General features: G+C 46.0%; 3 protein-coding genes across 7 annotated transcripts in view; 2 read left to right on the top strand and 1 right to left on the bottom strand.

The window, feature by feature from the left end:
- Nucleotides 1–306: 306 nt before the first annotated feature.
- On the top strand, nucleotides 307–12,239 carry LOC113985108 (cytochrome b-245 chaperone 1). The gene is made up of 7 exons (XM_027715680.2): nucleotides 307–403; nucleotides 2,628–2,755; nucleotides 3,866–3,907; nucleotides 5,149–5,222; nucleotides 6,157–6,253; nucleotides 7,473–7,617; nucleotides 8,163–12,239. The coding sequence occupies exons 2-7, from the start codon at nucleotides 2,671–2,673 to the stop codon at nucleotides 8,290–8,292; spliced, it is 573 nt and encodes a 190-aa protein (XP_027571481.1). The 5' UTR covers nucleotides 307–403; nucleotides 2,628–2,670; the 3' UTR covers nucleotides 8,293–12,239.
- A 147-nt stretch (nucleotides 12,240–12,386) lies between these two features.
- HEXD (hexosaminidase D) lies at nucleotides 12,387–22,415 on the bottom strand. 4 transcript variants are annotated; one of them, XM_027715675.2, is made up of 12 exons: nucleotides 21,635–21,920; nucleotides 21,343–21,452; nucleotides 21,139–21,226; nucleotides 20,050–20,214; nucleotides 18,829–19,012; nucleotides 18,071–18,142; nucleotides 17,144–17,339; nucleotides 16,413–16,495; nucleotides 15,535–15,613; nucleotides 15,356–15,457; nucleotides 14,764–14,853; nucleotides 12,387–13,917 (listed from the first exon to the last, which is right to left on the bottom strand). In XM_027715675.2, exons 1-12 carry the CDS (start codon nucleotides 21,698–21,700, stop codon nucleotides 13,749–13,751), a joined length of 1,404 nt encoding a protein of 467 aa, XP_027571476.1. In that variant the 5' UTR covers nucleotides 21,701–21,920; the 3' UTR covers nucleotides 12,387–13,748. The 4 variants fall into 4 exon arrangements, 3 of the variants coding, with proteins under 3 accessions (XP_027571476.1, XP_039246233.1, XP_027571477.1); XM_039390299.1 differs by having other exon boundaries at nucleotides 21,343–22,204; XM_027715676.2 differs by lacking the exon at nucleotides 21,635–21,920 and having other exon boundaries at nucleotides 21,323–21,432.
- OGFOD3 (2-oxoglutarate and iron dependent oxygenase domain containing 3) overlaps nucleotides 21,954–22,798 on the top strand; it is a 35,216-nt gene continuing 34,371 nt past the window's right edge. For both annotated transcript variants that reach the window (XM_027715673.2, XM_039390300.1), the window contains exons 1-2: nucleotides 21,954–22,079; nucleotides 22,335–22,588. In XM_027715673.2, coding sequence (XP_027571474.1) covers nucleotides 21,973–22,079; nucleotides 22,335–22,588 — 361 coding nt within the window. In that variant the 5' untranslated portion in view covers nucleotides 21,954–21,972. The remainder of the gene's footprint in view (nucleotides 22,080–22,334; nucleotides 22,589–22,798) is intronic.

Genomic DNA, 22,798 nt, shown 5'->3' with positions numbered 1-22,798 from the left:
GCACGGGTCCGTATCCACCTCACCCAGCGCGGGTCTATCAAACTGTGCCCAGCAAGGCTCTCCCGCACACCCAGCCTCACCCTACAGCACTGCACTCCTCTCATCCGCCAACGCACGAGCTTTCCCCTCGTTTTTAGCACCGCTAAGGTAATATAACCACGGAAACATCGACACTCTTACTTCGGCCGCAACCGCGGGCACAGGCGCCATGTTGAGTACTGGCAGCGCGCCGCCATCTTGGCGCTGCCCTCGCCCTGCCGGGAGGGGCGGTTCGCGTGCCCGTCCTTTGCCCTCACCCAAAATGGCGGCGGGCGCGTCCGGCCCTCCCTGAGGCGGGTTCTGTGCGAGGGCGCGGGAGTCGCGGCGGCTGCGGGTCCCTCAGAGCGCGGCCGGAGCCGGGCAGGTACCGCGGGGTCGGGGGTGAGGGCAGGGGGAAGGGGGGCCTCGGTTCGGGGTGCGTGGGGAAATAAAACCCGCGCGTTGGGTGGATTTGGGCAGCGCTGCTCCCTGTGTGGGGAGGGTCCCCTGTGCCTCCCCCACGCTGTGGGTGGGGGGAGCAGGTGCAGGAGTGGGAGGTAAAGAAAAAATGCGCTCTGTAAAGAAAATTCGCCTGATGTGTGGCCCTGACCTGATGGATGTTGGCAGTGAAGCTTTCAAGGTGCTCCTTTCAATGGCTTTTGCTGGCTCGCTCTCAGCCGAGGGCTTGGAGGAAGCATATGAATGTTTATTTTGGTGGTGGAGATCGGTTTAATGGCAAACCCAACAAATTCAAGCAAAATTGAGGTTTTGAAATTGAATTGAAACAGCAGCCCAAAACCCCCTCTTTGTCTGTAATCGTAAAATTTTCCTAGTTAAACTTTTGTATTCGCTTAAAGCCAAGTTTATGATTTATTTATTAAATTTAAATTTAAGAAGCGGCTGTGATGCTTTTTATCCCGTGAGGCCCCTCTCTTGCAAACAGCCACCTGTGAGAGACAATTCCATTGAGCCTGAGTGTCCAACATTAAGCCAAGACTCATTTGCGTGGTTAATGGATATGATTAATGGTTAATGACTTCGCTTAGTGAATATGGGGGGGAGAGACCAAAGTTTGCATTAACGCATTTAACTCATAGTTGTGTGAATTATAAGTAGGGTGTCATATTTGTGAAATGCACCCAGATTTCTGCAGTGATCTCTGTGCATTTGATAACCTTTAGATATCTTTTAGGTGGCAGGCAGGAGAAGGCACTGTAAGTGCAGAGGTATTTTCCGGTACATTGAGAGCAACTCACAGGAGTCATTTGAAAATTAAAATTTAATGCTTGACATCCGGAGGAGATGGAGTGTGTCTTATGCATAAGTGGTTTTGGCTCTTTCGGTTTCAGATGCTCTTAGATGTGTTGCTAAGAGATTAAAATCAAAGTCATAGGTGCTTTTTGTTTAACTGAAAGGACTTGGCTAAATCCTCTCCCCTGGAGCTTTGTATCCAAAGTAGCAGAGAATTGCAGGAGTGTCATGTTGCATCCAAGGACAGCAGGATAACTAAAGGACTGAACATCACATACTTTTCTTTTGTAAGAACCTGGATGTGCTTGGGCCTGCTCTCTACATGTTTTTCATGGTTATTCAAAACCTGATGAATGCTGACATTCTTCTGGAAACCTGTTATCATGGGCAGCTAAGGGCAGCTCAGTGCCAACCTCCTGGAACTGGTTCTGTGGGACAGGCTGCCCTGGGAAGTGCTGGAGTCACCATCCCTGGTGGGCATGGTGCTTAGGGACATGGTTTGGTGGTGGACTGGGCAGTGCTGGCTTAATGGTTGGTCATCATGATCTTAAAGGTCTTTTCCAACCTAAATGACTCCCTGATTTTATTCTGTAAAGAGCAAAAACTTACTTGAAAATGCTGCATGGGATTGCCCAGCTCTTACTGGTTTTAATTACTACCCACCTTTTTAATCTCTACTGTTAGTTTCTGCCTAGCCTGAAGGCATGGTCTTGTTGAGGAAAGACAAACATACTTGTTGTTGGAAGCTCCTTTTTATATTCTTGAGTTGGTTTAGAAGATGGGAATGCCATCTGTGGCATTATGGGACACTGGCACTGCCTGGCTGTGGCTGTAACCCCTTCCTGGTGTGTCATCAGGGCTGAGAGACCCGATGTCAGAGGTGCAGGAGGCTGCAGTGACCTGCCTCAGCTCCCAGACTAGTCCTTCACACAGCCCTTTCAGCTGACAGGAAAAATGCTGTCCAAGAACTTTCCACTGCTCTTGTTTTATTTGTTTGAGGGGCTGCATGAGTTAGAAACAACATTGTTCCTGGTTCTTGTTTTCCACACTTTTCTTCTGGAATCTGGTTGTGATAGAAAGGAAGAGACTCTTCCACTCAAAATGAGAAGTTTCTCCAAGAGTTCAGATTCCTGTTGATGTTATGCAACTCTCCACGTAACAGTTTTTCTTTGTGGTTGTTTTAAGTATGCATGTTGCTCTTCCTGTGCAAAAACACTGTGTTCTTACCCTGGACATTTTATATAATCTAGATTAAGACTTGATAAATCTTGAAAAAGTGCTAGGAAGGGAGAGGAGTGGAGTCTTCAATGATTTAAAGTTCTTACTTTTTTGTTTGTTTGTTTGTTTGTTTTGTCCAGTGAGGTTTCATGAGTCACACTGGGCTGTTGGGAGTTTTTGAAGATGTACATGTTGGTTGAAAACCGCACGAGTTCCCTCCTTCATCTGAAGAGGTCACCTGGCATCCGGTCCTGGTCCCTCTGTGTTGGTAAGACCAAGTGTTCCTCTGTTTGTCTCAGAGCTTGCTTTGAGGGAAGAGGGTCATAGAGTAAATTCCTGAAAGAGCCCCTAACAAGAGATGCCTGTCTTCCAGGCATTCTTCTTTCAAGAAGAGGAATGATCATGCTTTGAACTCTTCCTTTAGCACAACCACTAAACGAGTCTGAAGTCTCCTCCTCAGCGTGGCAGTCTCACTGTGACACTGCTCGTTTTTCAGCCTGTCATCTGCAGAACCTCAGGAGCTCGTGAACAAAATTTCAAGGGAGTCCTGAAAGAGCAAGAACAGAAAATCAGATGCCATATAGGCATATAAATGGGAAGCTTCTGAAGGGGCTGCATTCTTAGGTCTCATTTTTCAGAAGTGGAAAACTGCGGTGTGGCCGTGCTGGGGTTGGATCTTGTGTGTGGTTGGTGGTCAACTCTTAACGCTGCCGTGTATGAAATGGGAAGTCATACAGGATGTTCTGAAAGGCATCTTTATAAACACTAATATACAGAAAAAATAAACTACTTAGGGCTGTACTGAAAGAGCTGGTGGGGAAAATGTGACATATCCTGCTTTCCAGCTGAGTGACACCACGAGGTTGTCATTGCTTTCAGTGATGTGGAGCCAAGATCTTTGCAGTTGCAGCCTCTGGGGCACGAGGGACCCTTCAGCTGCTTCCCCCTCCCTGGGAGAAAGGAGCTGGCAGCTTCTGACACAGCTTCATTGCAGAAGTTTTCTTTTGGCTCCACGGGGCACTTAAAGGGACAAATAAGGGGCACTTAAAGGGACAAATAACGGTTGCAGTGTTTGTGTCAGCAGGCTCCAAGCTGTGCTGTGCTGAGAGGAAGTGTGGTGTAATGGTTACACTGAGTCCCTCTGAGGTTCTGTTCCCAGTTGTGTCACAGCATTTTTATTTCTGACCTCGGCCCATGCACTTTTAGTGCCTTTGCAGAACGCAAGATTTTTTATTCTGGGTTTGGAGAAAAAAAATAACTGACTTTCATACAGTGATTCATGTTGCAATCACAATTGTCCTTTTTTTGAAAAGTTATGTTTTTCATCAGGGAATTTTAGACTTTTTTGTTGTTCTAATTCTCCCCTCTTTCCTCCTAGGTATAGCCTCCATAGGTTTGGCTGCTGCTTATTACAGTGCAGGTAATGCCCTTTAATTTTTTTTGAGGATTGTTTCTTTCCTGTTGATCTGTTTTTCATGCTGATGACTCCTGTGCAGCTTCTGTCAGGCCTTACATAGGCAGTGGAGGTACCTGTCCCACTTCGTGACATGAATATTAAAACCAATAATAATTGTTGCCTGCATGACTTACTGTGCTTTAATGCTCTATTTCTTACTCAGCCTCCCTTTCCATTTGCAAGAGTATTTTTAATAATGCTATTTAGTACTGTGTGTGATTTGTAAATGTGATTAGCTGGTCCTCACAGCTCTCCTGGGAAGACACACAGCGATTATTTGCCCCCATAATGAAATGATTCCTTTGCCTTTGACTGAAGTGCTCTGTTTCTCTGGAAACTGTCAGATCATCACTGGCAGAGCTTACTCAGACACCTTCAGAGATCAGACAGCTCCTGCTGCTTCCCCCCCTGCAGTAGAGCAGACTGCACCAAATGCCAGCTCTCCTTCCATCTCTGGGATTTATCCTGGAAGCTGCCCTGTCATTCTCTTGCTGCATCCTGTTAACATCCAATTTTAAAACTTAATGGTGTGTAGGAATATGCTGCCAATGTAATCCATGTATTGTTAATGAAAGAGCAAAACAGAGTGAAAGCTGCTTGAGCCACCAGCTAAACCAGCCTTGTTTATTTTAAGACATTGCAACAAAGTTTTGTGAAACAATCCTGAGCACACTTCTACTCTAAAAACCCGAGTAAGCAAATTGCTCAGGCTGCTGTATGTAAACATTTCCAGGACGTAAAATGCAAATGTTTGTTTGTCAGGAGGGCCAACTGCTTCCTTTTATGCAGAAACATGTTTGCTTCAGTGAATTTTCATTGTCCCTTACCCTTGTCCTCTGCAGCACAAATACTTGGTGGTTGACAGCGGGTTGGCAGTTTTGTGAATGCCTTTTAAGATGCCTTTGCTTTTAGAGAAGAGAAAGATGCAATGTTACAACCTTGTCAATAATAACATGTGCTTATAATTCTATGTGGTTTGAAGCCCAGTGTGAATGAAGTCTCTGAAAAAATGTGAAGAATTTCTCTATTTTCATCCTGAGAGCTGTAAAATAGCTTGTAGTACAACTAAAGGCAAAAAAATGTTCCATCTGAGAAACCTTTTTTTCCTTTTATTGCCTTTAAAGGGAGCATGCTGCTTTTAGAACTGTCTGAATAACAAAGAAGGAAAAAAAAAGCTAAATTTGTGTATTTTTTGCATTGTTCAGACAGCTTGGCATGGAAGCTCTTCTATATGGCTGGGTGTTTCTTTGTGGCAGCACAGAACCTGGAGCAGTGGGAGGTAAGATGCTGAACTCAGGAAATGAGGTGGTGGGAGTAAGAAGCAGTTGGCAGATGCTGGTTCCAGCAGCCCCACACGCTTGCTCAGTCCAAACAGACCAGTTATGCCTTTGGTTTGGGGGAAACCCTCTGGGGTTGCTATACTGGGACTAGAATTAGGGCAATAATTCTTTGACTATTTAAGCATGAAAACATGAAGCTAAAAAGGGTATTTTTAAGGGGAGACTTGCCCCAAAATGTTTTGTGGCCTTATATAAAAGAGGGTGAATGACCAGCACATTCAGCTGCCACGACATGATTTTGTACTTGCCCTTCCAGCTATAGACAGAACATTAAATAGGGGAGCTCTAACCTTCCAGGATGCTCAGCTGTTTTCCTCTGGGACAAGAATGGTGTAAGCTGGTTTATAATCCTGTGGATGTTGATTTGTTGGGAACTGAGAGCAATAAGCCATAATATAGGATTGTCACCTTGCTGAGCTGAGTTGTGTTAGAATGTGCAACTCACACACGAGACATCCTCTTTTCATGGACTGTCAGGGGTATTTGGGATCTGGGGTAAGCCTGGCCCATAGAGCACAGCACTGGAATGCCAAGTGCAGACACCAGAAGTGAAAATTACAGGAGTTACAAGTTAGTGTTCACATTTGATTCTGGGCAAAGTTTTTATGACACAAGGAATGTGGCAAGAGGGGCAAAGAACCCAGTTTTAACTCCCTCCTAGAGGTAACACAGGAGATATGGTAAAGTCTGTTAAAACCAAGAGCAAGATTGTGATTTTCACAGTCTAATGATAGAGGAATGTCTCTAAACTAGCAATGGATTTTTCTGTGTTACCAAGTTATTTTCCCACAGAACTATTTTTATTTTACTTTGAAGCATAGCTATTGATGCTGTGTTTAAGAAAAGCTTGATTTTTCTTTTTCAATTTTACAGGAAGCTGTATTTGATAAGAACAAGGGAACAGTCTGCCTAAAAACATTCAATCTGTACAAAAAAATACTGACCTTGTCCAAAGGAGGCCATGAACAAGGTGAGAAAGCAGCATCTGGTAGAAGATGTGAGCAGCAGAAGAAATGGATATGTGCCCATTTAATGGGTTCTCAGGAGTTCTGTACTCAAATTAAGTTGCATCTGTTGCCAGATCTGCTTTGTTCCCAAGCAGCAGATGTAACAATCTGCCTCTCAGGGCCCAAATGCCTTTTGCATGTGCTGAATGCATCTTGTTAATTATTTAATCCAAGGTAGCTGGGCTTGCACATTGTTTTCCAGAGCAATCTCAGCCATTCCTTTGGGATGCTAATGTGCAGGTTGACCTTTCCCTTGGCTCCCCTGCTTGGCAGGTGGGACTGGTGGAAAAACTAAAATTTTGCATCCAGAACTTGAGATTCTGTAATTTAATCTGCTTTTGGTAGCAGGCAAACATTTAGATCTATGGAAGCAGAAATGTTGCATCCTGCAGGTATATAATGTGCAATTAAAGCAGCGTATTCAGTGGGCTCAGTTTAATGTGGTACCTGATGTCTTTTGGGCTTCCTGTTGGATTAACAGAACCTGCAGTGTAGTCAGGAGTTCTGTTGCAAACTAAAGTAGGATCCTCTTCCCTGTCAGAGCTTTTATTCAGAGCAACTCTCAGTGTGCTTAGAAAACTGGCAACATTTGGAATGTCCTTAGGCTGAAGTGGTTTTTAAGCCGTTCATTTTGGAGGTGGAAGATAAGAGATGTGGAGAGAAGGATGTTTAATGTTTCTGAACTTCTCTTTAGGGTGTGTGTATGCATTGGGGAGCTGAGCACATCTCTTCCTGAGAGGTTATTTTGTAATATTTGGTAACATAAATATTTCTCTTGGGTACCATGAATGTGGGGATGCAGGTGCTCTGAGCAGTTAAATATTTCAGTATTCGTTCAGTCTCAGTACACTCCATACCTGTTTACCTGCTCTGTACAGAAAAATAGTTACAACTGTCATTAAAGTGGGAAACACAGCTAACAAATGCATGGTCCCCAGTCCCTGGCAGGCTGTAGACCTTGTTCCTCAGGCCTGTACCAGCTGAGATGTGCTGCACTCACACCCTGGACGTGTTTATTTTACCTGAGCGGCTCAGCAGCTGTTTGCTGATGCAGGACTGCCCCGGTTGGGTGGGGTCACAGCAGTGGTGCCCAGGAGCAGAGCCCCTGTCCCCCAGGTCACTCAGTGCTCAGGGTTTCCATCAATGCTGACAGACTGCCCTGTTCTCCACGTGTGTTTGCAGTGGTGGCTCTGCTGAGCGAGATCCGGGACGTGAACGTGGAGGAGGAGCCCGTGCGGTACTTTGGGAAGGGTTACCTGGTGGTGCTGCGCTTTGTCACTGGATTCTCACACCCCCTGACCCAGAGTGCAGTGCTGGGCTGCAGAAGGTGCAGTGGGGACTTGTTAAATTAGAATGAGTAAGGTGGGAAATACCAATCACATGGGTCAATAAGTGCCGATTATTGAGACTAAGCTCAGTTTTCAGACTTGCTGGTATGACCTCGTGTTACTCAGTTTGGAAACCTTTTAAACCTTAAAGGTTTTCAGTTGTAGATGTTTGGGTAACACCATCTATCAGGATCATATTTAGATATCTAAGATCCCTTTAGTGCTGCATGTCTGCTGGAGTTACCTTCCTCAGCTGTGCAATGGCAGAGGGGATTAATTCTGTTTTGCAAACATTCAGTGTATTAGTTAACAGGGGATTTGTTTTAAGCATTGATAATAAGGACCCTTGCAGCAGGAACTGGGGAAAGGATTGATTTGTTCTGATGTGGAGCTAATGGCTTGGTGTGGGATGCTGTCAGTCCTGATCTGTATGTCATATAGAGTAGTCCCTCCAAGCAGTTATTCCCAAGATTTAATGTGCTTGTTCTTGTCTTGTCAGCACCACAGTTCCACTAACTCTTCCATTGTTTCTTCTTTTCCACAGTGATGTGGAAGCAGTTGCCAAACTCATTACTAGTTTTCTGGAGCTGCACAGAGTAGAAAGCCCCCAAGATTTCTCTCAGAGCAGCGAAACAGAGGCGAGTGATGCAGATGAACCACAGGATAAATACTAACAGTCATCATGAGCTGAGGCTCTCACACATTTGGAAAACACTCCAATTGTTCTTCAGAAAAAGAAATCCCTCACAACCTTGGCCTGGGCATTTCTCTACAATTTGCAATGAGAGGAATCTGTCTTAATGCACCTCATTCAGTGCTAAACTGCTTCGAGACCCACGTTCCAAGAATTGCTGTGGTAGAGTCCAAAGCAAATTCTGTTTCATTTGCTCTTCTGCCTTAATTCCTGCATGTGGACACTGCTGGCTTTTGAACTTTGTCAGCTCACCAAACTTGTCTAGGAATAATTATTTATTGATGGATTGGTATGAAATAATTGCTTTCCCATTAGTGAAGTGGAGGTGCAGGTGTAAACAGCCTCTTACTGCAAACATCTGCTGCAGGTACAGTACATGAGGTGTAGAAGAGTTGAATTTGTAACTCCTGACACAACGTTTTGAGGTTTGTCTTGAAATGTTATGACTGAATATATTGCTAAATCCGTTTTAAGCAGCTTAATATATGCAATTAGGTGATGCAGAGTAGTGGCACTTTTATATTCTCTACTACTGACTTGCCATTGGATACCCATGGGAATTTAAGTCTGAGTACCTGTCTTGGAATTCGGAACACCAGGTTGCTTAACCTGTAACGTGGTTTTAACTTCCCTTGGACTGGCTGAGGAGCCATGAATAGCAAAGGGAAGAATGATCATGCTGATGATTCAGTGTCTTTGGGATGTTCTAGATTAACCCTGTTCTGCTTCACTTCTGGGCACAGACTGCCCCAGGACAGAATAACTTTTTTTCCTAGACCTCAATGTTTACTATTTTAACTGTGTGTTTAGAAAGGAAGCAAGGACATCTGTTACTTTAGGCAGGGAAAAGTCCGATGTCAAACAACATGGTAGCCTAGAGTTGTTCAGTATTTCCTCACTTGAAATACCCAAGTGCTAAATAATAATTTTTTTTAAGATAGCTGGGGTAGATTCCATGTTTGACTTGTACCATGTTTTACTCCAGGTGTGTGGTGTCCTCTGTTCTGACCAATGATTTCACAAATAGTTAAAATATTAACTTTTCAAGGTATTTTTTGAAGTAGAAGCTACCTCTCTAAGTCAACATATTCTGTCTAGAAGTAAAACTCCATCGTGTCTACATCAATATGTCAGTACAAGAACAAACTTGTAAAGAACTGAAAGCTCCTTCAAATATGCTTGTACTGAAGTTCCCTAGGTTTTATTTAGGAATCTTATGGTCTTAAGACCTGAATTAGAAAATACTTACACAGTAACTTCTAGGAAATGTGAACAGGGTACAAGGTAACTGTTGTCTGCTTTTGGTTGGCCAGCAGCAAATGTCTTCTGGCAGCAGTTCCTTTAGGACTTCAGAGCCTGTGTTTGTGTTTCAAGTTGCTCTACCTCTACAGAGACAAGGCTCTGAAAAGCTTTCAGCAGAAGCCCTGTCCTGTTGTGTGTTCCACAGACCTGGAGCTGAGCACCTGCTGCTCTGACCAAACCCAGGTTGTACCAGGATTTACCTTCCAGCTGCTCAGCCCTGGGATGTGGCTGTGAGGCAAAGGCTCAGTGCTGGCAGTGTGAAGGTAATCTCCCTGCAACAGGGAGATGTTTCCTTTAAATAGGAAAAGACCCTTGTAATCACATCAGGTACCAAGGCAGACCTCTGCCAGTACATGTTTGTAAAGTCCTCTGAGTCGGTGGCATAATCATGTGGTTTTCAGTCCCTACCCCACAACACTGCAACTGGGAAGGTGCTGTGTATGAATGTGGGAAAATTAGGCAATTAGCTGAATTTGGCCTTTATTCTGAAGCACAGCTGTAGGTTGAGCATAGTTATCAAACCTGTTTAAATGTTGCAGGGTGTAACACCTTGGAGAGCTCCTCATTTAAATCCATTGTGATCTATACCCCAAGTGGTGCTCGTTTTAGAGAGAGGAGAATGACATTGGGGATTTGGAGAACTCTTTTTTTCCTGACACTGTAAAGTGAGAATGATGAGTGTTCTCAGGACTTCCAGTAAGAAATACTGAAAAAACCTAGAGTATTTAATGGTACAATGTAGGCACAGCCTGTGGTAACTGCTGCTCTGAGTCAAGGACGTGCAGAGGCCATTTGTGGTGTGCACTGCACTTACATTCTGAGCCCACGGAGTGGACCATGGATAAAACAGGAAAAACTACCTGCATTCAGTCATAGCTATACTGGGCTTCTTTTGTATTCCCATGAGAGCTGACATTCCATGGAAGATGTAAACCGTGCTGTAGTTTTCCAGTTAAAATCAGCTTTTGAAAGGTACGTCTGCTGGTGTGACCCTGCCCTGCATCCTGTGTCCTGCTTCTGCTGAGCTCTTGTGCATCCAGCTTGCTGTGCATTGCATTCCTGGTGTCAGTCATGGATGTCCTTATGGACTATGCAATGTCTCACACAAACACTGAAACAATGTAAGGAAAATTGAGAATCCTCAGAAAGGGGAATGACCTATAATAAGGTACAACATGGCTTAAAGTACATCCTGTGGAGTAAGTTGCCTTTTGGGTTGATGTCCAGTGATCAGCTCTTTGAAGGTGCTGTGTGGTGTCCCCCTCAGCCCTCAGTGCCCTGCGGTGGTGGCAGGAGAGGGATGGAGCTGCCATGCACTGTGTGTCTGAGAGGGGTGTTTTGACTCCTCAGCCTCTCCGAGCAGCTGAGCCATTCCCTCTAGTGCCATTTCCATTTGGCTTTGGGCAACTCTGCCACTGTACAAACAAGTACAGCTCCAATGGGAACCTGAATTCCATAGTCTGAGCTAAAGGAAGCACTGAGGGAATTGTCTCTTAACTGTGGGTTCTGCCTGGTGTATTTGGGCACTGCTGTCTGATACACTTGGGAGCTTCTTGTTTCTCTTGGTCCACGTTTGCTTCCTGTCCTCAAAAACTTTATCTTTTGTAGCTGGAAGACATCACCACGTTTTCATGTTTTGCAGTAACTGTGTGTGTGTAAATTTAACTTGCAAATGGCCTTAAACATGGATTTGGTTCTGCAGTGTCTGTGCACTCCTCAGTGATGTGGTGCAGCTTGATCTGTTGAGGACAGCAGGTGCTAACTCAGGACAGGTGCTGTTCTTCCCTCTTTGGACTAGTCCTGTCTCATCCTCCTCTTTTGCCACTTCTTACCATTTTGCCAGAGGCTTTTTTGGATGGTTTTCCTCACTCCTCCTGGGCCCAGCAGTTTGAAAGGCCCAGTAAATGTAGCCTTAGGTGGGCCTGGTGTGAAGTGGCTTGGACTCAAAGAGTGATGTGAAAGACTAGTTTTGTTAGGAAATTAGGTACTCCTGGGACAGTGTTACAGGAGATGTAGTTGTCATTTTTGCATATCAGGCCATCTACTGACTTGTGCCTGGACAGCTGTACTTTATAAGACTTAGAAATTATTTAAAACCAGAGCTTAGGTTAGACCTAACAGCCTGCCCCATAAACCCAACCCTTTCTGTCGTGTCCTTTACCACAACTGTGCTGTAGTGACAAAAGCCAGAGTGCATGGAGTGCAAGCTGTACAGAGGGAGAACACTGCTCTAGGTAAGGCATAATCCAATATTGGGATATTTCACAGTGAAGTAACGTCAATTGTGCAAGAAAAATCAAAGTATTTAAACTGTCTAGTTGATATCTGACTCTTGGGCTGTATTTATGAAGTTACAGATACCAAAAACTCAGCTGGCTTAATAGTAAATAAAGAGTGCTAGTCCTGACACTGTCATAGATTGCTGAGAGGCAAAAATCCTTCTTGAAACTGTTTAGAAATTGCCTTTTTTTTTTTACTGTAAAATTGCAAGTAGAATTGCAGCAAGGCCTTGTTATACTGTCTTTTTTTAAAAAAAAAGTCCATTGATAAAATCAACTTTGATAACTTGTTTTGCATCACTGTAGTATTTTGTATTGTTTTTAATTAAAATTATTAAAATATTAATGGCTGTCTAAATTACTACTTGACACGGACCTGCTGGAGGAGTTAATGGGGATCCAACTCTCCACTGGTGAATATATTTCCATCTTCCCTCCTTTAAACCAAACCAACATGCCACACACACAAAAAAGAAGCACATTTCCACAAACATTTTGAGTATCAAAGGATTTATTCAAGGAAAATAAGTTAAGATCTTGTTTAGTTCAAGGCATGTAACTTTTGTAATTAAGGTCTGCATAGCAATTGCTTGTTTTTAGAATAAAATCTGCATGTGGACCTAATCACTGAGGCTCTCATTGAGAAAGTTAAAGTTTGTCTTATGCTGTACTTGTACTTTCTGAATCTAGAGATTGTTCCAAGAGAATTTCAATACCTGTGCTTCTAAAAAAAAAAAATAATTTAAAGGAATAAGTGAAGCACAAGTAAATATTTTGAATATTCATGGTGATGTATTTAACTACCAGACTTCTGAATTATTTCCACTGTGGTGTTTATCTTATTGCTCCAGTTACGTCCACAAAATATATTGCCACACAATATGAAAAGTTTGATATTAAAGCAGAATAAACCAGCATTTTTTCCTCATATTTAGTAACTTCAAGTCATGCCTCAAACTGGGACAAACCTGCAGTTTCAGGTTTTACAGAGCTCATCAGGTGCCTTAGAGAGTGGGATGGTGCTTTTCTGTGGGAATGAGACTAAGCTGAGGTTAACTGATGCTTTGGCAGCCAGTGAAGCAGCCCAATGTTTGTTTGGCAGTTTTCACTCCAAGTCCAAGGGTCACTATTCCTGGAGCTCCCTCTGGCTCTGGCCTGGAATGGAACCTGTCCCCTCCTGCCTCTGCTGTGACCTGTCAGCACCTGACAGGGCCTTGCTCAGACCTCTGCAAAAGGCTGGATGTTAATCCCTGACCTCAGGCTAATCAAAGCAGGATTTAAGCCCCAGGCTTTTATGTGTTTCAAAGACTGAAAAAATCCAACCCAAAATCTGGAACTGCTCCCTGCTGTGGAAGGACTGGTGATGGAATGGCAGGACACAGCACAGCTGACACATGGAGGAGTGGCAGGACAGAACAAAAGGACCTAAAGCATGGTGTAAGTATCCTAAATATTTCTTTTTATAGAAATTGCAAAGGGTGGACATGCTGGGCACTGACTGGAGTAGAACTTGTAGAACTTTTCCAGGTATTGTTAAGTAAGAAACTCTATTGCTACAAATACTGAATGTGGAAGAAACTGGGTTTTTTTCCAGAGTTGTGATCCTGCATTCTGTTATGCAAGGGCAGCAAACCTGACTTACAGGGCAGGTGAATTAAGGCTCAGTGTATGTTAAGACAGGAAGATTAAAATAGACTTGAAGTCTATTACACCAGTAAATTCCTTCTTGCCCTCAGGTCACTGTTGTTTAATCACAGTTCAGCTCTCCAGATGACAAACTCCAGCTCAATGACTAGTTGGTGATTTCCACTAGCCGTGTTTTCCCATGGAATGAGACAGACTAATTGAAGTGCCCCTAATTTTGTGCTTTTATTGCTTCATCTAAATCATCCACCACTTGCTGCAGCTTCTGCAGGCTGGGGTGGACGTTCTCCTCCATCCACTCCTCTATAGCACACTGGTGGAAAACTTGCTCCATGGCTGCTTGGAGGTCTTGCACCACAGCATTCCACTTGGAGAGGAGACTGAGCAGAAATGAGAAGGGAGGAACAATGACATTTGCAGGTGAGCTCTGCCTCAGGGGAGGGTTGGCTTACTGGCCTTAGGAAGAGAGTGCTGTCCTTAAAATGACTTTAACAGGAAAAGAAGCATCTATTACAAGAGCCCAAAGGACTTGATTTTGTTCAGATGGCAAAAGGTTGATGCTGTTTCTGTTTAAGTACCAATAATCCTGGCACTTTTCTCATGCAATGACTTTTAAAGTACCGAGATGTGAGCTCAGAAAACCACTATACACATTTTAAGTGTAACTGAAACCTGCTGTGAGACTTGTTGGGAATTTAATTCTGGGTTTTATCAGAAAGAGTAGATGCAGTTGGATATTCACCTTATCACAGCAAAAAAAAAAAAATCAGCATGAACTGGCAAAATGTGTAGGACAAGTTCTGAACAGCACATGGTGACAAGGAGCTGGGAAAAGGGTCTGGATTTATTCTGATCCCTGTCTGGAAGCTGGTCCATGGTGAAATCCTACACCAAGGCCAACAAGTGCAGTGAGGTGCACAGGAGTGGACAAGGGAGAGGGTTTTGGAGACCAGTTCTGTACTTGTATTCAAAGAACTTATTCAACAGAAGGCAGGCAAACATAAAACTAGAATCATAGAATGGTTTGAGTTGGAAGGGAACTTTGATCATCTAAATCCAACCCCAACATTTTCTGTTTAAACCCATATTATGAATACTTGATATTGTTTGACTCCCACTGATGCTTCTGAGATAATTACAGAAAGAGGCAAGGATTCAAAACTTGTAATTGAGTGCCCAAAATCTGACAGACTGTTTCCCATGTGATGCAAAACAAGAGGTGTTACCTGACTGCATCTGGCTGGAAGAGGTGCATTATTATAGGATGAATAATCTTCCTTTTCCTGTGGTAGGGGCTGAACCAGCCTGTGACATACCTGAAAATGGATGTTAAGAGGAGCAGAGTTTGAAAGACATCTGTGTTTGTAGGATGACAGGGAGGTAATAAGACTTTAGACTTTAGCAGAGATAATGCTTAAGGAGTAAGTTTATTTAAGTCTATATATCTTTGGAACTAGCTTGTAAAAGACTGTTCTTGGCAGATGATAAAAACTGATCATCTGCTGCAGTTTAAGTTTCATTTCGAGCTCCTTTTTTTGTAACTGCACCATTCAAAAATTTCATTTTAACTTTAAATAGCAGTAAAATGTACCTCAGGAAAGAACCAGATGCTTTAAATAAGGCAGCACATAGTATTTAGGAATTCTGCTGAAATATTTTAAATTTTCAGCTAAATATTATGTTCTGCTGAGGTGCCAATGATGCCTGAAATGCAGAGCTTGATGTTTAAATCACTTTGCTGGAATTGTGCCCCACTTGGAGGTGATGCAGCTCCAACACTGAGGCAGCCAGGCAGGGAATCAACATAAACCTCATTACCTGTTCCTTTCCAGAAGTTCATCCACTGATGACTTGAGGTAGAAGCTCACTTGTGTCACAAGGGTGAGGATGTTGCTCCCAGGAAAGGTGCCCAGACTGGTGCTGGACAAAGAGGATCCATTAGTTTCTGAACTTACCACGCAACGAGAAGCACCCGAATTCTCCAGCTGGAATTTTACCTCATGTAAGTATCAATCTCCAGGTTAGACATTCCCAGGAGCTTTTCCACATTTTCTTTAACCTTTTCAGAGTAGCCACCTGGCAGAAGACAGTGGCAATAAGCAAAAGGAGCCTAAGGAACCAGAATGGTCGTACAAGAGGGTTTTTCTGGAGTACTCTGCATTGGCTCAGCAGTTCTTCCGGGATGGAGATTTTGTAAAAGGTACAATGAGAATAGAAGAAGGAAAAAACACTTGTGGGTGGGAAGTGGAGCACATGGTCTTTCACAGAGTTTTCTGGTAAAGCACTTCCCAGCTCTGAGCCTCCCATTCAGGATGCTGAATATTTGTAGTTCCTGAGTTAAAAATCAGTAACATGTGGGGCTTTATTTTGAAAATAAGAAATGCAGCAAGAAAAAAAAAAACCCTTTCTGTTGACAACTGCCTGTAAAGAAACCAGAACTACAGGAAGTATTTTACCAGGCAGTGTCCTTCCTACATCCATTTTAAGAAAATTGCTTAGTCAATGCAACTTTTATACTTAAGCAAGATCTAAATCTAAACTAAATGAATCTAATTTATATGTCAGTATTGTTTCAAATCAGTTTAAAAAGCAATTCAGCTTCTTCAATTTATTTTTTAGTATAAACATGAAGTTTTTCATCATTTGTGGGTTAGAACATAATAAATGATGAGTATCCAATGGCTATTTTTAAATACTTAGGCCAAGAGGCTTCTCTGCTGCCATACTGCAAACTGTAATTTACTGTTCATAATTCAGACCATGAGCAGATAGTCAAACCACCTCAAAATATAATAAGCCTGTGCCAACCTTAGGGCAAGGGCAGTTCCCTCTTGTGCAAGGCATTAGCTGAGAGAGAATAAAGTTGTCATTGTACCATTCTTTAGTGCCTGCAGACACACAGCCAGGGATGGAATTGCCACTGGGAGAAGCTCACACAAAACAGAGAAGTGATCATACCTAGGTAAAAAAAAATCCATTAATTAGACAGTTTACTGGCAGAACATACTAAATAAATGGGAAGTTTTAATATTTCAATCATTAAAATTAAAGAGCTTTAGAAACATCAGTTTCTGTCTCAGAGAAGGGACCTTCTATCCCTGAAAAACAAAGTATTTCTGTCTTACTAATAAGAACAGATAAAAATGAAATTACTTTCTCAAGGCAAATCAGAGAGAGAAATTGGAATTCAGCTCTCTGGTATTCCCTTAGACCTCCTGACTTGCATAAAAACCTTTTAGTCCTTCTTTATATGAACAAGTTCTTCTCTCTTATGCAACTTCATTCTGTTTGAGTTCACATCAGACATTCAGATACATCCACCATGCATGAACTATGTTCTCTATAAGCAGTTTAGGTGGCACAAAGTACATTCAAGCTTTCAAACCCAATCTGCTGGTGGTGGTGTCTCCAAAACAATTGCTCCTGCTGGTTAAGTGCTGTACCACCTGAGTGGATCTCTGAGGCTCAGCAGTGACTGACAGGAAGGATTGCAGGGTTGCAGAGTTCCCTTCCAGCTCCCCAGCCTCCTTGTACCTCCTGGGGAGTTCTGGGGTGGAAGTTTGCCTCCGTGTTATCCCTGGAACCATCTCAAAGGCTGTTCCTCACCTCTGCCAGCCGGTCAGGGCGATACCTTCAAGGACATCAGGGGGGGTCCTGCTGGCCACTTCCAGCCACTCCAGCTGGTTCTTCAGGTGGTGCCCAATAAGTGTGAGGGACTGATTCACTCCTGTGGCTCCTTTAAAGGCACTTGCAAACCACACCTTGGAGAAGCCACATCTCCGATACTTCTCTAGGAGCTGCACTGCAATGAGACACAAAGGGACACTCACAGCATGAGTCTTCTCCATTTTCAGCCCTGGCTGAAATGCTGAGGAGGAACCAAGGTCCAGTTCCAACAGGTTGATGAGGTCCCAAAGATGGGACATCAGACACCTTCTCTGAGGAGCCTTTTTGGTGGCTGCCCTCCTGTTTTCATGTGCCCAGTTAACTGTATTGCATTCCCTTGGATTGTTACAGTGCTAAAAGAACCCTGGGCATGTAACAAGCCTGCACAACATCTGACAGCTGATTCTTTTTCCAACAAAGAAACATTTTCATGCGTGTTAAATGCCTGACTGGAGCCTTTAGGAGTTTCCCTTTGAATTCTGTAGATGTCTGAAGCCTTGAAGCTTCTTTTGCAGAGCTGCTCAATACAGGGCTATTGGCTCCCACTGGTTTCAGTGTGAGGAGAGTTGATGTAACAGTGCTTGTGAAAAACCTCTCAATGCCCCATCAGTGTTGAAAAGAATTAAGCAGCAGACAATGCAAGTCCTTCATAGGAGAAACATAAATAGTAAAAGGAAATTAGTAATAGCAACTCTTATGTGAAATCAAACGAGCTGTGTTTATGCCATTAAAGCAACAAAAAACAACTTAACAAAAATAGAATTGCTTGGTGTCCAACTAAGGTATGTTTTAATGACACAGTCTTGCTTTGGCTATTTTGCTTAAACAGCTCTTTGCTTCTACACAGCTCAGCAGAGAAGCACAAACCTTTGCCCTCCACATCCAGGTCGGCTGCATAGTCCCAGATCATGGGCTGCACCAGCTGTGGGACCCCGGAGTCTGGAAGGAACAGAGCTCTCCTAAGTAATGGAAAACAGCCAGGTAAAAGTGAGAACTAAGTACAGATTATTGGTGCAGTAGCACGTGTAAGGTAGCTCTGAAAATGCTGGAACTCCATCTGTGCTCAGACTACTCAAATTTTAGCAGTGGTTTCATATTTTTCAACAAACAAGACTCATGATGTCAAGGTCTTGGAGCTACCCCACAATTCAGTGTCGGAGTCCTCATGGTGGGCACCATGATCACAGAGGTGTTCACAGGGCTGCAGCTTCTCTCTGTGTTTGCACCACTGGGAACAGGTGCTGCACAGAGCAACAACAAACATTAGAAGGTGGTGAGAGGCACAGAGATTTAGACTTGGACCGCAGGCTGTTTTATTTGAACGTGTTGAGAAAGTAGAATTGATGGCAGCCACTGCAGGATGAGCATTTTGTTTAAGTGTATGTGTTCAGACTGGCCCACAGTCACACAGAAAGTCTGTGACAGCCAAGGACTGAGCGTTTCTATTCTCTGGTCAAACATATATATATATCTATATATATACATACATATATATATATATATATATATATATCTCAACTCTTCTTGTTTTCATTATTTTCAGGGCCAGCAGATCTGCTTTAACTAGTTGTATAAACCTTTTGGTATGACACAAAACATGCCTCAGCCCATCCCTGGTCACACACCTGCCAGTGTTTCCTCACTCATCCCCCTGAGCATGTCGTCCCACACGATGGGAGTCACCCTGGGGTAAGATGAGGCCACACAACTGGCAACTGCCTTTATGTGGGCCAAGCACAGCTTCTCTGGGGTGTTGTCTGGCTGCTGCAGCCACTGCTTTGACTCCTCTCCTTCACCGAGGTAGTAGACCTGAAACATCAGACAAAGAATCCTGACTGCTTACACAGAAAAAGAAAATGAGTTTGACACAGTATCATTAAGTCACACAATATTCCAAACCTTTTGCCCAGATGGGACACCCTAAGGGGACATATTCAAAAGCACCTCTCAGTGCTGAAGACACTGCAAGCCTTTCTATCAGTCTGCAGGAGACTGTGGCCATGACTACGTGTGATCGTAAGGGAATTTTCCTTTAGAAACTAAAATATTTAAATGCTGTATTTGCCTTTGGAAGGTTTGTTCTTAGGAGCAGCTCTCACCACATTTATTACCTTTAAATCTGGCAATACATCAGGTCCTGAGTTATATAAAACGAGGTTCCTGTCTCAGGGAAGGAGATCATCTGTATGAGTCTAAAAGCAACTTGGGGGCATGTCCAAGTGCAGCCCCCCATACTTGGTCCATGCAGAGAGTGGATTCAGGCCTGTTAAGCTGGATATGCATTTAAACTCTTTGTTGGTTTAGAGCAGGTTTTACCCACAACACATTTATTCTACATAAATAGCATTTTGCTTTATAAAAACTCCCAAGACAAAAAAAAAAACCATTTCCCACCACAAAAAGGCTTATTTTGAGTAACTTGGCCAGAACGATGAGACAACATCTTACATAAAACTCATATCATCTGTAATGAACAGCTCCAATGGATAATCTCACTTTAATCTCACTTTAAATACTCATTTGACCTAAACCCAAGTGCTGAGTTAGATTTAAGAAGCTGCTTTCAATACTTTGATATTACACTCAGACCAATAGAAATGACATCCTGTGCTTCTGGAATTATTTAGTGTCAAAAAGACTTTTCTACACTGGCTTGAGTTGTGTTTTCTGTCCCCAAAATCCCACCCAAACTGAAATGCAGAGTCACAGAATCACAGAATATTCTGAGTTGGAAGGGACTCATGAGGATCATCGAGTCCAGCTCTTAAGTGAATGGCCCATACAGGGTCTCAGCCCTTACCATCCTCCTCAAAGGAAAAACATTTCAGGCTCAAGAGAAGTCCCACCTCATCACATCCGATGTGGAACCATTCCAGGCCCTCGTGCAGGGCCATGACCTGGTCAATCATGGCCTTGACCAGCGCCAGAGACTCCTCCTTGTGCGGGTTCAGGGCGTTGGGCAGCGCCGGCACCTCCCGCAGATGAGCGAACTCCCTGTGCTTCAGCACAAACTGCAAGGGAAAGGAGAGCCTGGGGAGCAGCCACAGAACGAGGGCACAGCAGTGTCCCCTGTCACCAGGGCTCTGAGAGCAGGTCCTGCTAAAACTGGGAGTGCCTGTGAATGAACACCAGGGACAGGCTGGGGGGACACGGCTGTGCCCCATGGTGCTGCGGGGTCTCTGGGTGAAGGAAATGGTGCAGTGTGCCCCTGATCCCAAATCCTGCAGCTGGCACAGCTGGATAATGGGAACATCAGGATTTACATCAGAAATTTCCCAACACAGAATCACATCATAGCTGGAAGGGACCACAGTGGGTCATCTGATCCCACCTCCCTACTCGAGCAGGGTCATCCCAGAGCACACAGCACAGGATTGTGTCCAGATGGTTTTTGAATATCTCCAGCGAGGGAGACTCCACACCCTCTCTGGTCAATCTGTTCAGTGCTGGGTCACTGCACAGGGAAGAAGTTCTTCCCCATGTTCAGGTGCAGCTTCCTGGGCATTGTTTCCTGCCCGTTCCTCTTGTCCCATTGCTGGGCCCCCCGAGCAGAGCCCGGTCCGTGCTCTGCCCCCTCCCTGCAGACCCTGACACACACTGGGGAGGTCCCCTCTCAGTGTCTCCTCTGGAGGCTGAACAGCCCCAGCTCCCTCAGCTTTCCCTTGTCACAGGCATGCTCCATCCCTTCAGCATCTCTGCAGCCTCCCCTGGACCTGCTCCAGCTGCTCCGTGTCTCTCTTATCCCGAGGATCCCAGCACTGGACACAGCACTGCCGATGTGCCTCCCAGGGCTGAGTAGAGGGGGCAGGATCACTCCCTGACCTGCTGGCAATGCTCCCTAAAGCACCCCAGGATCCCACTGTCCTCCTTGCCCCCAGGCAGTGCCGGCTCAGCACACCCCCCCTGCTCCCCCATCCCAGCCCTGCCCCGCTCACCTCCATGTGCCCGAAGCTCTGCACCAGCGGCACCACGTCCAGGCCCTGCGCCCGCGCCCGGCTCAGCACAGCCCGGAGCTCCGCGGGGCTGGGGAGAGACACGTCAGTGCCCCAGGGCACCGGGGGGTACCAGGCAGGTGGTACCTGTGGGTACATGGCAGTGCCCGCGGCTGTGTGGCAGTACCTGTGGGTACATGGCTGTACCTGTAGGCGTGCGGTGCCCGCAGCGGCTCCAGCGGCCCCGTATACGGGAAGGTGTCCTCATATTCCAGCAGCAGCCCGGTGGCACCGAGGGCACGGAACAGCGGCAGCACCTGCGGGAGGGAGGGGACAGCGGGGGAGCGGCCGGGCCGGGATGAGTCCTGTTGTCCCCATCCCCTCCTCACCTGTGCCAAGTATGTTCCCCACCTGCCCCAGGTACACCCCTTACCTGCGCCAGGCATGTTCCTCACCTGTGCCTGGTAAATCCGGCACCCGCCCCAGGTCCCTCCCTCACCTGTTCCAGGTACGGCGCGCGGGGCGCGGCGCCCTTCAGGTCCAGGTGCACCAGGCGCCGCCGCATGCTCCGGCCTCGATTGCTTTGGGCTGCCGCCGCCGTGCCCCGCACACACTGCCGGCCTGCGGCCCGCCGCCCCGGCCCCGCTGTCCCGGCGCTGCCAGGTCGCGTCCCGCTGTCCCCGTGTCCCGCTGTCCCGGTTTCCCGCTGTCCCGCAGCCGCCCCTCCGCCGCCCCCGGCCCTGGGCCGGATCCTCCCGCCCGGCCGAGCGCGCTCCCCAGGCAGGGCAGGCCAGGGCGAAGCGCGCCGAGCGCATCGCTCGCCGCGGAGGAGGCGCGATGGCCCCGCAGCGCCGGGCGCTGCCCCGCGGCCCCGAGAGCGCCGGGAGCGGGCCGGGACCGGCGACGGGAACAGGGACGGGCCGCGGGGGCCGCCGGCACAGCAGGTACCGGCACAGGGGGGCCCTGGGCCGCACCTCCCACCCGCTGCCCCTGGGGCAGCAGTGCCCAGGCCCGGCCGTGGGACCGCGGCTCCGGGGGAGCTGCGGTGGGAGGCGGGGTGGGATCGCGGGTGTTTGTAAATATATGTGTGTGTTTGTGTGTGTTTGTGCTCAAAACCAAGGCCGGGCGGGGCTCCCCGGTATGGGCCGGTCCCGCTCGGCCCGTCCGTCGCTCACGGCCCTGCTGTGCTCCCCCCGCAGCGCCAGGAAGGGCCGGTCCCGGCAGGATCCGCGGGGATGGCGGGCGAAGGCGGCGATCCTGCTCCTCCTCTTCACCGCGGCCGTCGGCGGCCTCGTGCTCTGGAGCCGCCTGCTCGCCCAGGATGGGATCTCCGGGGATGGGATCCTCCAGGATGGGGTCACCGAGGTGCTGGCACATCGCAGCGACAGCCTGCGGGACAAGTTCGTGGAGATCCCCTGCTCGGAGGACTACGACAGCCACAGGCGGTTTGAAGGTATTCGGGCAGGCTTGTCCCACGTGGGGTGACTGTTCAGAGGGCCATAACAGCCGAGTCTGTGAAACTGTGATAAACAAAGTCTCGAGTTTCTATAAGTTTCGAATAATAGTTTATTATATGGTAAAAGCAAGCAGCCGGCTGGGTGACAGAAATGGGACCAGTTTCCCAAATCTGCACACCCCTACTACAGGGTACATTTAGTATTTA

The sequence above is a fragment of the Pipra filicauda genome, unplaced genomic scaffold (assembly GCF_003945595.2).
Source record: "Pipra filicauda isolate LSUMZ 115617 unplaced genomic scaffold, ASM394559v2 scaffold80_size11013439_pilon, whole genome shotgun sequence".
Classification (NCBI taxonomy): domain Eukaryota; kingdom Metazoa; phylum Chordata; class Aves; order Passeriformes; family Pipridae; genus Pipra; species Pipra filicauda.
This window is presented reverse-complemented; position numbering and strand designations above follow the sequence as displayed.

Excerpts from the sequence above, each read along its gene's own strand:
- LOC113985108 (XM_027715680.2), top strand. The coding sequence starts at position 2,671 with ATGTACATGTTGGTTGAAAACCGCACGAGTTCCCTCCTTCATCTGAAG. Across the intron at positions 2,756-3,865 it reads GTCCTGGTCCCTCTGTGTTG|GTATAGCCTCCATAGGTTTG; the intron begins GTAAGACCAAGT and ends CTTTCCTCCTAG. Across the intron at positions 6,254-7,472 it reads CAAAGGAGGCCATGAACAAG|TGGTGGCTCTGCTGAGCGAG; the intron begins GTGAGAAAGCAG and ends GTGTGTTTGCAG.
- HEXD (XM_039390299.1), bottom strand. The coding sequence starts at position 21,950 with ATGCGCTCGGCGCGCTTCGCCCTGGCCTGCCCTGCCTGGGGAGCGCGC. Across the intron at positions 20,215-21,138 it reads AGAGCTTCGGGCACATGGAG|TTTGTGCTGAAGCACAGGGA; the intron begins GTGAGCGGGGCA and ends TTTCCCTTGCAG. Across the intron at positions 19,013-20,049 it reads TCCACATCGGATGTGATGAG|GTCTACTACCTCGGTGAAGG; the intron begins GTGGGACTTCTC and ends CTGATGTTTCAG.